The sequence below is a fragment of the Corvus hawaiiensis genome, chromosome 5, assembly GCF_020740725.1.
Source record: "Corvus hawaiiensis isolate bCorHaw1 chromosome 5, bCorHaw1.pri.cur, whole genome shotgun sequence".
NCBI lineage: Eukaryota > Metazoa > Chordata > Aves > Passeriformes > Corvidae > Corvus > Corvus hawaiiensis.
The window spans coordinates 53,837,312-53,853,058 of NC_063217.1; the positions used below are offsets into that span (position 1 = coordinate 53,837,312).

At 42.1% G+C, this 15,747-nt stretch overlaps 1 protein-coding gene and 1 long non-coding RNA gene across 16 annotated transcripts in view; one reads left to right on the top strand and one right to left on the bottom strand.

The window, feature by feature from the left end:
* Positions 1-12,822, top strand: part of LOC125326555 — a 29,509-nt gene extending 16,687 nt beyond the window's left edge. For 3 of the 10 annotated variants that reach the window (XR_007203885.1, XR_007203887.1, XR_007203889.1), the window contains one exon: positions 2,213-9,154. This is a non-coding gene — a long non-coding RNA (uncharacterized LOC125326555). The other 7 variants (XR_007203888.1, XR_007203890.1, XR_007203893.1 and 4 more) reach the window with 7 other exon arrangements.
* LOC125326552 (melanopsin-like) overlaps positions 10,714-15,747 on the bottom strand; it is a 49,309-nt gene continuing 44,275 nt past the window's right edge. For all 6 annotated transcript variants that reach the window (XM_048304933.1, XM_048304934.1, XM_048304931.1 and 3 more), the window contains one exon: positions 10,714-14,244. In XM_048304933.1, coding sequence (XP_048160890.1) covers positions 13,858-14,244 — 387 coding nt within the window. In that variant the 3' untranslated portion in view covers positions 10,714-13,857. The remainder of the gene's footprint in view (positions 14,245-15,747) is intronic.

A 15,747-nucleotide genomic window follows, 5' to 3' on the forward strand; every position in this document is an offset into this window, starting at 1 on the left:
AGAGTGAATGAGTTTTCCCAAATCTCTTAATCCTCAGATACCAACCCAAACAATCAGGACCAGTCACATGTATTGCAAAAGGCCGGTATCCAGACTAATTCCGTCAGAGTTACAGACAGTGGATAAAGTTTTAAAACCTTCTTATTATTTTCTTTAAGCAAAAAATAATAAAAAAACCCCCCAACATGTTTTTAAAGCATAAGAGAGGAACATTAACACTAAGACTAACTGAGAAGGGAAGAGGGCAGAGTTGCATTTGTCATGCCCCGTTGCACACAGAATCCTGTAAAATTCAGCCTCTGTCTACAGATCCTGAAGTCAAATGGACAAAGGTACAGAATTCACACATGGGAATGCAGATACTGAGAATAAATCAGCAGAGACATTTCAATAGAGGTCCAAGGCTGGCAGAGCAATGCATTGGCACAGGCTCTATTTAACAAATGAATCCTCAGGGCAGCATATTTCTGGGAAAGCTTTTGGTCGTTCCTTTCTCACCACTCCCCTGCACCCCAAATGAAGCGATGACTGAGTATTTACAGCCTGGCTGTGTCAGAGGGTTGACAGTCCTGCTGATTTAAAGCACAGTTCTACTAGGAAAAGTGGCTCTGTGAATGATAACCTCATGGCTTTCTATTTATTGCATCTCACTGATTTCCAGTTCATTTGAACTGGAAAAAAGAATACAAATAACTCAGCTAGGTTGGGTTCTTTCAGGTTTATCTGTCAATGGCAATTAACAACACATGAGTCAAGCTCTGTCTTTCCATAGCTGAGCAAACAAAAGCTGAAAGGTTCAGTGTAGCTTTCCTACTTTTGCCACTTAAATGAAGAAATGCCTCCCTCCAGAATACAGTTCCCTTTTGGCAGCCAGATGCCCTGAAACCCTTCTCCTAAAAGGAGAGGCTCCAGCATCTCCCCTCCCACATAGCAGAGGAAGAAGGGGATGCTGTACTGCTTATTTCTTGCTTGTTGTAGAGAAAAGTGAACTTGAGGCACAATTTTAGTGACTGTTCCCCTCTACTGTTTTTACTTAGCTCACCTCCCTGCCCAAAACTGCCGTACACTTGAAATGCCCATTTTTCTTTCACCTTAGCCCTACTCGACTAGCTACGTATATTGCATGGCAAAATAAATCACTAATAATTCCATCAAAGTAGGTGAAAGCATGCCAGCAGAAAAGAAAAGAAAAAAAAAAAAAAAACCAGTCCAATTTTTTTCCCCTATTAATCTGGCCCATGTGTTCTCCATTTTCTTTTCCATTAGGCAAATAGCCATTGAGTATTCGATGCTGTATATAAAATATTGCAAAAACGTAACCAAGCAGCTCAGTTCAGCTGCTCAAATCATGCAAGGTCATCAGTATTTTAAGACTGTCTCTCAATTTGCTCTTGATCACATTCTGAGGGGGGCTAAGATTTCATGCACCAGGACCAGAGCTGGACACAGATGGGCCACAAAATTTTTGTTTGTTTTTTCTTTTATTCCATTTTTGCACAAAACACCTAAATGTAGAAAACTGTTCTGAATAGATTTTTTTACTTTGGGGTCTTTTTACCATCAAAGTAGAAAAGCCTGGATTTCCTGTTGCACTCTTTCCTTCTGCTCACCCTGTTCACTCTGCTACACCCAGAGATCCTTTTCCATCAGTTTGCTTTGTTATATTGCAGCTTTTCAAAATTTGGCTATGTTTAGGAAAACATTGAAAAACAGCAAAAGGAAAAATGATAAAAGGAAGAACTGCCAAGTCATAGATGCAGTTAACTGTTACCTTCAGTGAGGAAGCATGGAAAACAAGAATGCATTTTAAGATGTAAATACTTCCTTTAGAACTACTTCATGAGAACTGAGAGACAGGCAATCCATTTAAAGCAAAGCTTTAACATGTTTAAGGAATCTCAGCTCTGCTTTCTCACAGGGAGCTGAACTCGGACTTTGACCTCCAGTTCCTCCATCTCTCAGCTTTAGGTAACAGATGGGATTGTGAAGGGACTCTTGAAGCAATATTTACTAGTCAAAAATGAAAAATAAAGGGATTCTGGCAATCCCTAAGGAATCCCATTGTTTCTCTTTGGGCAATATGTTTTCATATATATATAGATATGTATGTATATATATTTTTTTTAAAAATGAGATTCATCTTGAAAGAGCTCAGTGCAGAACCAGCAACTTGATTTTCACTTTTCTTTGCTTATGCTCACTTTGCATTTAGGTTTCTCCTGCAGGTCAGAGCACATGAAACTAGGAATGGAGAGACAAGCAGCACTTCAAAAATGTCTGGTTTTAGAAGCCCAATTGCTCTTCAATTAGCACATAGCTCTTTTCTTAATAAACTCCCTTGTATCTCTGGACACAACCAATGGTGATTTGCATTCTCTCCCACAAAAGACAGTGAAAGCAATTAGTGGAAAAGTGAGTAACTATTATTAATAGTTACATTTTCTGCCTGGGCTGGCAGGGCCAGTGGGGCTGTAACAACCACCAGCTCACAGTAAAACGACCTACAGCAAGCTGCTCAGCCACACAGAGCACCAGGGAGAAATCAGTCCCTCCAACAGATTCTCCCTCATTGCATCAGTCAAGCTTATGTAGAAACATGCAGCATTTAAAGGCCACATTAGCAGACACATCCTTAGACTGCTGCAGAGATGATGTCTACAATCACATTATCTGCCCCCTCAGATTTACCTGATCTTTTGAATTGTTCTTTGCAGTATACTTGAAGGATTTCTTGCTTGACTGAAACATTCCATTATTTATTTCTTATAGGAAACAAAAAACATTATCAGATTCAGAGCTCTTTCTTTGCAAGAGTCCCCTCACAGCCCCAATTAATAAGGGGAAGCAAAATCACTCAGGTGTTGCCTGATGTTAACTTGAGACACCTGCCATGGTGGCAAAGCTGAGCAGAAGAGTGTCTGAAAGAAGGGCTGAAAGCAACTGTGAATTATTTTCCAAGTTACCCTGCTGTGCCAGTTTTAGGCAGTTTTCATCCTGCCTCCTGTTAATCTGCACTTGCTTCTTCCCTACTGTGTTCCTGCTTGCTGCTCTCTTCTGTGCAAATCTTCCAACTTTCAGCCACAACACTGAAACGCTCTCTCACTTCTTGGTCCATACATTTCCTGCTTTAAAATGCCAACACCTCTGCTTTTGCCCACAAAACAGTGTAGTTCTACTATTCAATAGCTTTTAGCTATACCATAGCTTTCAGTTCCATTGCATATTCATCTTGAAAATTAAATTTTAGCAGGCAATGATCCCTGCTACTTTTCCCCTGGACCAGGCTTTGCCAGACACTTTCTCATTATGTCACTTGGATTCAATTTCACTTTCCTTCAGACTAAATATTGCCACAGATACCCAATACTTTCACTCTGCTATATAAAAATAGAGAGACCTTTCATCCACTTTTTTTTTTTTTCAATTCTAGCACTGTTCATATGCAATACGACAGAAACTTTTGCTGCCAGCGTTTCTGGTTTCTCCCCAAACTCCCAACCAATTGGTTGCATTCAGACAGCTGGAGTCTAGCCCTGTATTATTAATGTGAGGAGAAGTGTTTCCATTCACCCTAGTGCCCAGGAGCTGGATGTAGCCCCTGCACACCTGAAATCCAAGAACACCCCTGTGGCATGTGGCACAGGACATTCCGGGAGCTGCAGGCCACGGCCTCCTTTTTAATGGGCTTGTTTCCTCTCAGTGCTTTAGAGCAGCAGGAGAATAAAAGGTTATGTTTGTAAAAAATATCACTGCTTCAAATTGCAGTAACATATGTGGCTTTTCCCGATATATTGCCACTAAAGGGCTTTACAGCTTCCCTTGCCCATTACCTATAAACCAGCCTCCTTGCTTCCACTGCCTCCCTCTTTGGCTGCTAGTGGAATTGGGAAAAACTGTTTTACTGGCAAAAAAACCCCATAAAGTAGGTGTGGAGACACCCGTGATGAGTACTGTGTAGAGAGGGGCTCAGTGGGACATTGATATTTAGGCATGACACTAAATCCCTAAATTAGTCTTGAGGAATTGAAGAAATACCTGAAAGACTCTTGATGTGGAAAAGAAGCTACTAAACTCAAGGCCCTTCCTGCCTGACTTTGCAGACAGCCACCTGATGCATAGCTGGGTGCATTTTGGGCCATAGCAGCGTGAAAGCACCCAGGATGCATCCAGCTACAGGAGCTGAAGTTAGTGATTGAAAGGCTTTTTTAGGTGCATTTTCTGTGCAAAACGCTTTTCCTCGATAGAGGTGGCAGCAGCAGGGTGGAGACAATCACCACAAGGTTTGACAGTCTGTTCAAACACAAGTCATCCTCCCCAGAGGTAAATGACCCTCTTTTACTCACCTCACAGTTTTCTTGTGGGGCTACAGCAGATGCTGTGATACCAATATAGCCATGGCAGCAGCACCTAGCTGTAAGCATTAGCCAGAAAGAGCAGCCTATGGAAAAGAGGTGCTGTAAAATAGCCCATTACTTCATGGAATGGATTCCAGGAAAACACGTTACATTTTGATTACGGATATTCAGAGCGGGAACTGCTAGTACAGCACTTGAGATAAGGAAGAGGCCAGATAGACCTAAATAGCAAAGCTTGGTATGACTTCTTATGTAATTGTCAGCGCCCCATCACCATGAGGTCTGCGTGTCTCGGGCAGCTAAAAATAGAGCAGCTTCCCCTTGCCTTTCTCACCCTCCAGCCTGCGTGAGGAAAGACCTGACTCACTCACTTGTGTTCGGGACAGCCCTCTGAGCCCCCATGGGCTTTCCTTTCAAAGGCAATATAAGAATAATACTGACTTTGTAAGAGTATTTTCATAATAGGATTTTTTTTCCATGTGGCACACTCGCAAGATGCTGGGGCTTTCACGGTCATTGCCAATGTTTGATAATACTGAGATGAGACATTTGAGTTCCTTTGCATAAAAGGAAACATCCTATAGGCTGGAATGGAAACGTGGGTAAGACTTCTTCCAAACTGCTTATTTAAAAAGTGACATTCTTTGAGAGAGAAGACTTGGAAACCCTGCCCCTAGAAATACAATGTTTACATTAACTTCTGGTTACTGCCATAAGGCATGCCAGATTAAGGTGTGAGGATAATATTAATTCATTGCCTGCTATTTATTCATGGTTCCTGGAGAGGGTCCCAGGCATATGTTTTGGTGACAATTCCAGCTGTGCATTTGAATCTATCACTGAAATTCATCATATTATGCAGATAGAAATACTAAGTGGCGAAATTTGGACCCCAGTTGAGATCCAACATCTCAGTTGTTGCATTGCTTGGATCTTGAGGATTGTTTTGTATTTCTGATGTAATACATACAGCTGAAACCCAGATATTTCAGTGACTTTGACCACATCCTGCAGTCAGGGAGTGTGAAGTGTCTGAGTTTGGGCTGGAAAGAGGAGGAGACCGCCACAACACTGTCTGCTCAGACTTCATCCCAGCCTCTGCCTCTGTTAAATGAGGATAATTACACTTTCTTGCCTGTCAGAAGAGCTGGGAGATGGCCTGTTGATAAGTTATTCCTCACAGTGCTTGCCAACTGCTTAAATATAGTCTGTAAATATTTTGTGAATGCTTTGTAACTGTAAACACGTCACATTTCTGCTCCAAGTCTTTCAGATTTTTGCACAACTCCCAAGGAATGCTGTCACAAGAGCAGGGGTAAGAGGGCAGGGAACTCTGGGGTGGGACAGGAGGAGACAAGGGTCCAGACAAGGGTGTCTGGGGCAAGGACAAGGACAAATGACACAGGATGTCCTCCTGGGATGAGCAGCCAGAGCAGCTTTGCAGTCCACCCAAGGCATTCAGTGGTTTCACTGTGTTCCTATACCAAAGGGACAGAGCTCCTGGGTTTGGACACTCACCTGTAAGAGGAAACAATGAGTGGAGATGGTGCAGCCTCAGTGGGGCTCCAAGAAAGGTGCCCACCAGGCAATGATCATCCATTCTCCCCCACCCCACAAGAACTGGAGGGCACCGAGTGAAGTTGCAAGCAAAGGGAGGCTCTGTTTAGTGTAAATCCCAGTTAAACTGCAGAGCCAGTGGAACATTTTCACAGTTAGGCTTTTGCATGAGTCCCAGGAGCAATTTCATAAATCCATGGAAGAGAAGAGGTCTGTGAAAGCTTATTAAATACCATTTCTGGCCTAGAATCACCAGAAGTTCCTGGAGAACGGAGCAGGAAAGTTTTGGTACCCATTTTGCTTCTCTTTGTGGTTACTTATTGCTGGTCACTGTTGGAGACAAGATACTGACTCAACTGGACCCTTGGTCTGAGTATGTATGTTTTTTTGTTTGGTTGGTTTTGTTTTGTTTTGTTTCTGTGCAAAGAAAATCTTGTTTCTATCTATTCAGGCTGTAGAGACAAGCTTGAAAAGAAGGTCAAGACTTAAGAAAATTCACTGTGGTAGTCCTCTGCTTTTTACCCAATTTGATGATAATGTTAGAGTCTGGCTTGAGTGTTTGTCATCACTTTTCCTGGCCTTGCTGTATCCACTGGAGTCCAGCCCCAGATTTTAGGAGCACAATGGAGGGGACTTCCTTACCACCCGCCTTTGACCTTGGCATCTCCATTGATTCCCACCTACAGACTGATTTTCTCCCTTTTTTTAGCTTGGGTTATTGAAACTGCTGATTTTTCTGTAGCCTGTGGTAAAAGAGTTTTCAGTATTTTAACAGCAGTGATGTTCCAGAAGTGCACAACCACCTTTTCTGAAACAGAGGCATGTGAAGAAGAGACTCAAACCGTCAAATTTTTAGGGTGGTTGAAACCTACCCTTACACAAGTTTGGAAACAGCACCTCAGTTGAATCGGAAACATGCCATGGGAGTTTCTCCTCTGGAAATTTTAGTTGTTAATTCTTGCTGGAGAGGAAGAGCTTTACCCAAAAGCATAGGTCTTGGTACATCAGGAGCACCAGAGCATGGCAGAACAACCCAATCGTGAAGGACCATCTGCCAGGCACCCTCAGCACAGCTCAGAAGCTGCTCCAGGAAAAATCATCACATAGGAGAAATAAATCCAGACCTGCACAAAACCAAAGGCTTTCTGAGTAAGCATCCTATGCCAGTAGGGATGCAAGCCAAGGCATCCATGATAAAAAAAAAAAAAACAAAAACCCCCAGTCACTCCCCAAACAGGCAAGATAGTAAAACCCTGAAAAAAGAAGTCTTTTTTTCACTTGCCCATTTCCCTTGGCCTTTGCAGACCAGACCATCTGTCAGCCTAAAGTCTGGGGGGACAAGGCATGTAGGAGAGAGCCCCAGGAGCTTGGCAGGGAGTTCAGCACTTGCTGCTGGGCTCTGATGCACCAAAATAAGGTTTTAAGCTATACTGTGATGGAAAGACAATTTGGTGCCAGGAGGAAAAGGCCACACCACCTCAACTCCCGGCCCCAGAAAAGTGTGTCGCTTTTGTGAGGAGGGAAAAATAACACAACGCAGGCTCAGCCCTGCCAGGCAGCTGAAGTTCAAGTTATTTCCACATTACAAAATACCTTAGGGGACATGCAATTTTTCCACTAAAGTTTACAAAAAGGATAACAGAGATCCTACTGGTCTCTTGGCAGTTTTCCTCCTCAGTGAATGAGAAGCAGTTCCTTGCTCAATGGCTGTGCGTTGTCAGGAAATTGACTGCGTTTCTTCAGCAGGACTCCTGCTTTGTGACTCTCCTGACAGTCACACATGCGCTGAGACTCAAAGCAACGTCAGCCTGTTTAAAACCATCAGCAAGTAAGTCATCTCAAGGCATTTTTTAATAGCAGGATTTGTTTCTGTGGGTATTCACACTTTTAAGGAATTTATTATCGTTCTACTGGAGCAATCAGTGTCTGAGACTGGCCTCTGATGGCTGTCACTGACACTTCACTTGAACATCCTATTTTTCATCCCAGATGTGTAAAGAGAGTAGTCGTATCCCCCTCAGTCATTGTCTCCTGGGTGTAACAAGGTGAATGAAGTTTGCTCTTGTAAGAGAAACTTTTCATCCCCATTTTCTCCACATGTTGGTGCCCAGAGGGTCACAGCAACCCAAGCATGAAAAAGCTGCCAATGACTCTGAGCTTATTTCTGTTGGATTGTCCATAGATGGGGTTAGGCAAAAAGACCTAGTTGTATTGATTTCTTGGGTACAGATTTTTTATATCTTTTATGAAGATGGAATTGGCCATTTTGTTGCTTCTGGTGGACCAACAGTTTCCACTCTAAGCTGCTGTTTTCATTTGCTTTGCATTTACTGAACTCAAACGTGTTCAGTTTCACATTTTCCACACTTGTAGTTTGCTCTGGGCTGGATTTTTTTTTTTCTCCATCTCAGGAAATAGGGATCATTTGGTTCCAAGAACACGCCTGTGGAAAATTAGTTGTTAATGTTAAATACATCCATCTGTTCCTTTGAAGAGATTTGCCACCTGCTTGCAGTGGAAAAGAATCAGAAATTTGGCAAGGAGGAACTCTAGGGAGACATCTTCTTCTGTCCACATGAAAATCTACCCACGCTGAGCTCCCTCTAAATGTCTGGAAAATACCATTTTCATATGGCACCCACTAGCACACATCTGGCTGTTCCAGGGGAACAGACCTGCTCCTTGGCATGGAGGGAAAGGGCTGGGATGCATCATCCTAAGGACCATTGTGGCAGGGCACATCACCCCTCTCCCCACCACAGGTGGCCGATGCAGATAGGAGAGATAACGCAGGTGGGCAAGGCCAGTGGGTGTCATCTGCTGGCGCTGAAAGGTCTGCCAGCTTAACAGATGTGGGTAGAGATAAAAAAAAATAGGTGACCAAAAGGTCTGCTTTAAACTGTAAAAGTACTACAGTTTATCACAGAGACAGAAGTCTTCTACCCACACGCCCTAAAAGTGTGTGAGGCTTCTCCCCGGAGCCTGGATGCAGATTCCATGGTTATTTTCCTGGGAATTGAGGGAAAGGATTTTGATGTGTGCTCCATCAGGAACTGGATGGTAAGAAACATTGGATCCTAAATTATATAATTTCTTCACTAGCTGTAAAATTAATAGGTATCTTTAACCCCGTGTGTATAATACTAGTGCTCCCTTTTGTCTTATTCCTGTGTAGTAATAGTCTGTTTTAAGCCTTATGTCCATTAGTTTTGTGTCTATTAAATAAACAATTTGTTCTATAATAGGCAGAATCAGCCATTATTAAAGGACTTGCGAATGAGAGTGGATCTTGGGGTGCTGGCCTCCTCAATAACACGACTGCCTGCTGCCAGAGGCCTGGGCAAAAGGCAGGGACTTATCTAAACCCACATCATCCATTCATGACAACCATGCACCACTGGTAACAGCAGCAGCCCTTCTCCTCACCTCTTAGTGCATATGTCTTTGGCTGATTGAATCCAGAACAAGGTCCTGAAGATGACAAGGGTCTTCTGGAGCTTTGCTTTAAGGTGAAGAATGCAGCTGACCTTTTAAATAGAAATGCCTGTGTGATACATAACTACAAATATTGAAGAAAAATGTTTCAGAGTAAAAAATGTCAATATATTGTATAATTCACTAATCCCTACAGACGTTTTCTCTCAGGGGATTTTACAATGAAATATTGGCACCAGGGTTGCTGACACACAGTCATCTCCTCATGCTGGCACAGGGGAGAGTCGGTAACAGTGGATTTACACCTGGCTTTGACGTTTTGCAGTTAGCTTTTCATGTCCTGCTACAGCCTGTAGCACTAACAAGTACAACCAGAGGGCATCCCAGACACACCATAAAACAAGTAAAATATGTGGACAGGCATCTGAACTCTTAGTAAGCCATAATGTATGTTAATACATGGGTAAAAGTGACAGGTACAACAAAGGCATCCCAGCACCAAACTTTTCACCTAAATTGTCCATTCAAGGTGCAGACAGAGCATTGATCACGGACTGAGATTATGGATGAGGTGCAAAGCTGGGGGGAAAGTAAGGAAATTAAAAAAGAGGGTATTTGCCTCCCAGCGTTTTCCAGTTTTTGCACATCACAACACAAACTTTTTTCAGGCAGTGGGGTGGAAGGGGTTCCTTGTTCAGGTGCATCTCCTGCAAGGAGTGAAATGGATGAATGTCTGGGGACTGAGTGAGCTTTCTGAAAGAACATCGTGTTTCATACCAGCCCAAAGCTGCAAGATTCATTAAAATTCAAGTAAGTAAATTTTCTTATTTGGAAACTTTATCTAACCATTGATTTAACTATTAAAAAATACCGTTGTCCGTGATAAAAGAAAATGTTTACACTTATGGTCTGGATTTTCTGTTACTCATGAAAACTGGAACACATCCTATAATTGTGCTATACAGAGTTTTAGCAGAAACAAACAATTACTGATTAACTTTCATTCAGATTTAGGACAAAAATCAAAGTCTGCTGTCAGAGTTTTGATGTATTAACTTTGGCTATTTTTTTTCAGTTTTGTTCACCTGATACCTGACATCCCAGTTGAAGTCATTGTATTTCAAAAGTAGCTGAGCAACTTCAGGTTTTACCAAGTCAGTGAACTCTAAATTTAGATGTTATGCACTCCAGCAGGTGAGTGCTTGCACCTGAGCAGCCTAAATGACTTGAAAATAAAGTCATATATATATGTACCTTACTATTAACTGGACAAGAGCACAGGTTTCAGAAACCTTGACTCAACTTTTTTATTGCTCCTCCTGGCTCCAAAAATAATGATTGAATAAGAAAAACAAACAATGGATAATTCAGTTTAATTCCTAAGAATTTTTTATTCCATTTGAGTGAACCAATACATTCCTTTGTGAAACAGGAAGCAACAATAATTAGTGTACATTTTTATGTGCCATCTATTCTAATGTGGCAACAGAGAAACTTGCAAAATTTTCCTGCATTGTGGTAGTCAATTTGAGACCCATTTACTCTGTGACTGATGTTTCTGTGGAAGTCTCACAGTGACTGCAGTAAGTCTATCCGATATTTCGTACAACTTCGTGTTTTATCTACCACTATCCCGTTTGGAATTTTAGCCTGCTTCAGTTTCAATAAGCAGTGATCTTGACAGTAGCTTCTGAAGCAATGGTACTAACAGTGTATGACACTAACAGCATAAAAGTGAAACATTGTTTGCACATACCTCAAGCCTGCTAATTTTCTGAGACATGCTCACAGTACCAGCACAGTAACAGTACCAAACACATGCAAGAGATCACTGGAGAGTCTTTCTGTAGGCTAACAAGTAGAATGCAAGACTTCAGACACAGAGGAATTTGTTGACTATGACTTCAGGTCCTCCTTCCTTCATCCTGCCAAAACCTATGGCAATACCTTGCCTACAGTCTTACCTGTATAAATCTGTCATAATCTGAGTGCAAAATCTACTCCAGAGCATGTTTTTATAACATGGAACACCAAATGCATTTTCTATTCTTGTTTTGGAGTAATTACAACAGTGAAAGTCAGGTCTAAGGCTTGGAAGCCCTGAAAGAACACTTGCTTCCTAACATCTGGCTCAAGGTGAAAGGAGATACAGCAGCTGAGGATTTAAAATGCAAGAATAAGTAAGGTCACTGACTGCATAGTGTAGGGAAAAAAAAAAATCAGAGGGCAGGTTCAGCAAAAAAAAAAAGGACGAGAATCCAAGATGGCAGGACAGTATGTTTGGCTGAGGACTAGGCCTGCCCATTTCTCATGAGCATAATACATAATTAAGATTTGATTACTCATTGTGGCCAAAACTATGCAGTGGATGAAAACCTGGCACTGTGGAACTGCAAGTGAGCACGTCCCTGTCCCAGTCCCCGGCAGCTGTCCTGCACTCTCTGCTCACTGTGCCAGTCCTCAAATGGAGGAATTGCCCTTGGAATTGCTGAGCTCATTGTAGATGACCTTGGCATGATTCCTGGACCCGTCCGAAAACTCAGCATGCAGTGGGCACAGGCTTTGGCAGCCTGGCTGCAGGAACAGCAGCCTGCTGCTGCCCCAGCTGAGCCTTGGTCCCCCAGCACCACACACCAGGGCTACACAAAGGGAACCACATGCATGATGTGGCTCCACCACCGATTTCCTCCCTGCTTTCCATGGTAAGGAAGCATGAGGGTCTCTACCCAGTAGAGCACCTCAAAAAATAGCAGCATTAAGAGTGTCAGCATTGCATTAGGCAGCCTGGCACAGCAATTGCCTCTGTAACCCACCAGTGCTTTTTTTTTTTGTCTTTTTCTAAAAATTGTACAGTCTGTATCAAAAGCAAGTGTCTCAGTCCTCTTGAAGGTCTGCTGTGCTGGCACCTTGCAGAGCCCTAGGTCTGCAAGTTTGGAAGCATTCTTCTCTCTCCTGCACTGCTTTGGGTTTAATTTGTCCTTTAGTGGTGTTCCGGTCTAGCTTGCTGCAAACAAAATTTGTGTTATCTTTTTTTGTAATGAAAACAGTAATTAAAAACACTTCTATGCTTTCCATCTGGTTTTTGCATCAAGAAAACAGGCAAAGAGAAATTACTTCCCGAGTTCAGCCAGTGCATACACAAAACCTGGAAATTCTCTCAGTGATCTCTTGCACAATATAGGATACAGCCAAGGAAATAAACTGAGACTATGAACATAAACTCTCACTCTCTTGTTGAATGTCTGAACACTATTAGTCTCACTGGACCAAATATTTGCACTGTTATATCCAGAGGAGCACCTGCTTTCTACTAATATATACTGGTATTAGCTGAAGAACAATGTAGTTCAGCTTGTTGTCTAGGTTTGAAAATCAGAGACTGAAGGGGTAGACCTGGAGAAATGGGAAAATGAGTGATGAAAGGAAGAATGCAGTTAGGAATAAAATGCTAGGACAGTCCTGTGAGCCTGAACCATAATGTGAAGCACAGATAAAATGAGCACAATTAGTAACCACAGATAATGATGTGAGTGCAAATCCTGTAACAAACACCACAGTACTGTGCATTTTTCTCCCCAGGATGATGTTTTACCCACTTTGAAGGCCTCTGGTAAGTGACCTGTAAAAGACATCTGCTGGTTTGTTTTAGAGATGAGAAGAATCTCCTCTGAACAGACAAGTAATATACAGCAGCCAAGGCTTTATTTTTGTCAGTGACTTGTCAAGCCAGCTGCGAGCATTCACCCTTTCAATCACAGATTCATTAGGATGCATACATATTTAATCAGGATTTAAGTCTGAAGGTACTCTGAATGCTTCTATGGCAGTGTATGTTTTAGCATATAGCACCTTGCATTTTGACATTTAGATGACCATGCTAAAGCTGAGGTAAAAGCCAGATTTCTACCACTAAACTTCAGAGGATTAGCGACACTTGAAAGCAGTCACTTTCCAGTGAAAAACCAGTTTCTTTCTTTATGTTTAGCAAGCTGCCTATTTAAAAAATAAAACACAACAAAAACAATGCTGAGATTTGATTAAACTGTAGTTGAGGTCATGTATCCATCTGCCTTACTGCTGGGGCTGGTGGAAGCTGTGGTCGTGTGGTGCTTCCCATCGCTGTCCAGAACAGAGCTGCCAAAATGGGAACACAGTTCCATGTGCAGATAGCAGAAACATTCAGGAGCTGACCCTGCTCTCAGTCAGTCATTTTCCTTTCTGCTGGCACCCCCACCAGTGGCAACAAATCAGGCGGCCTCCTTGACCAATGCCACTTGATCATGCTGCCAGATCTTCCACTGCTCATTTCCTGCAGCACAATCTGAAAGAAAGCCTGTTTCCACGCCTGAGCTGGTTTGGACAAAGATAAATCTGAAGGCTGCCTAGTGACTAGCATATAAACATACAAAAAAAATCTGATGATCTAACCTACAAGGCTTCAGTTATTTGGTATAATTAAGTGGAGAAGATGCCAAGAAAATAATTACCGGAAAGTTTTCTTTTGAGAAACTTATGATAGAAATTTCTCAACAGCTTCAAGGAATTCCATGGATGAGCTAAGCCCTTCCAAGTCCAGCAGATTGCCCTTTTTGTCATGAAAGTGGAATAATTCAGTCTCTTCCTCTTCCAGTTCTTCCCGAAACAGATTGGTCTCTGAGGTAGGAATGATGATGATGCGAGGGACTGCATTGCTAATGACAGAATCCAGAACTCCATTCACTTGACTTCCTTGAGTTGCCATGTGGGAAGTACTTGAGTCTCCTCTGCTGACACTGCTGCTATTCAACCCGACAGGCAGAGAAGTTGCTCTCAGGGAGCTGGTCACAAGTGCTGCAGAGGGACTGGGTTTGACTGGCTGCCCAAGCACTTTCTCCAAACAGCTGGAGGAGAGAGAAACCTGGAGTGGGGACATAAGCTTTAGCATGGTCAGACACCATATTGCTGTGGAAACCTGTATTTGAAATACTCATTGCCACTGGTCAATATTTGAGCCACCAGGCCAATTTTCTAAACACTTGAATCATTAACTTGAGGGAAAATCATGATGTGCTAACATGTACTGCTTGGAAAGCAGAATGTTAAATGAAGCAAAAGAAGATGTACTCAAATATCAGCAGAGACTGAAAAGAAAAAAAAAAAAAAGAAGAAGAAAACAAAAGCTCATTCCTGTATCTGACTTATCATTAAATAATGGTAGTACTCCATTTTTAACACATCTCAGGGTATCAGGGTACTAGATAATTGCATTTCTGTCTCTTCTTGTGGAAGATATGTCAGATAAGACTCAAGTACACTTTATTTTCCTGAAGTTTTGTCAACCTTGTGACAATCTCTGTCTCTCCCCAAATGGCTGCTGGTCCTACCTCGGGGAAGTCAGTGGCCTTGCATTCACACATTGGAAAGTGCTTCCTCCAAGAAAGAAGCAATAAATATTCACTTTCTTATCAATTAAAAAGAAATGTAACAATTTCTTATCTGCCTATTTTGAGAGAATTCTGATTTCTCACTTGGCTCTGATGGCAAGTCCTCTGTATTCTTTCCATAAGTCTTGTGCACGGTATGCAAATTCAGAGTAAATTAAGTAAGCTTTGAAAGTGTCTGTTTACTGGCAAGGGAAGGCACAAGTGATCAGTTTTGGCTTCCTTTAAAAAATTACAATGAAGGCGATAAAATCACTGTGTCAGATATAGAGATAAGCTGGAAGTCCCTCCTTTCTAGGGAAAGACAACATTTAAAGTAAAGTGCAGTTTTTACTTCATTACTATGTGAATTCCCATCGTTTTGTGTAATTCTACTCCACAAGCAGGAATCATTCATGAGTCCCTATTGGTAATGATTTCTCCAGCTGCTCTACCTACCAAGTGGAGGGAAGAACAGTGTGCTAAAAAAAGTGGTTTAAATCAGTGTGGCAGAGAAGAAAAGTCCATTCTTCCATATCAAAGATAATAATAGAATGAAAAACCCAACTCCAAAACCACTCCTCCCTGTTTCAAGTGCTGTTTTGACTGCAACAGAAGGATAGGTTTCTTTTGGATGCGGCTTGGTGAGCACAACACCCACTTACAAGTTTTTTAATAGTTTTCATGTCGGGTAATTCCCTTGAAAAAAAACCTGGATGCAGAGAGGATATTTGACCTCTCCCCTTTGAAATCAAGTATCCAAACCTACATTTTAATACCTCCAGAGAAGCCTCTTCACTGCCATGTTAAGTTCCAGGTGTCAGCTTACATCAAGTTTGTTACTATCCTAACTAGCTGAAGTAAGTCATGGGGCTGCATCGTGTCTTTGTGGCAGCACAATCCTATGCATTTTTATGCTTTGGAAAGTACCAAGCCTGGGACACTGACTGGCTTTTCCAGAACTGAGTGTTTTTAGAAGTGCTCTAATTGGAATTCAGTCA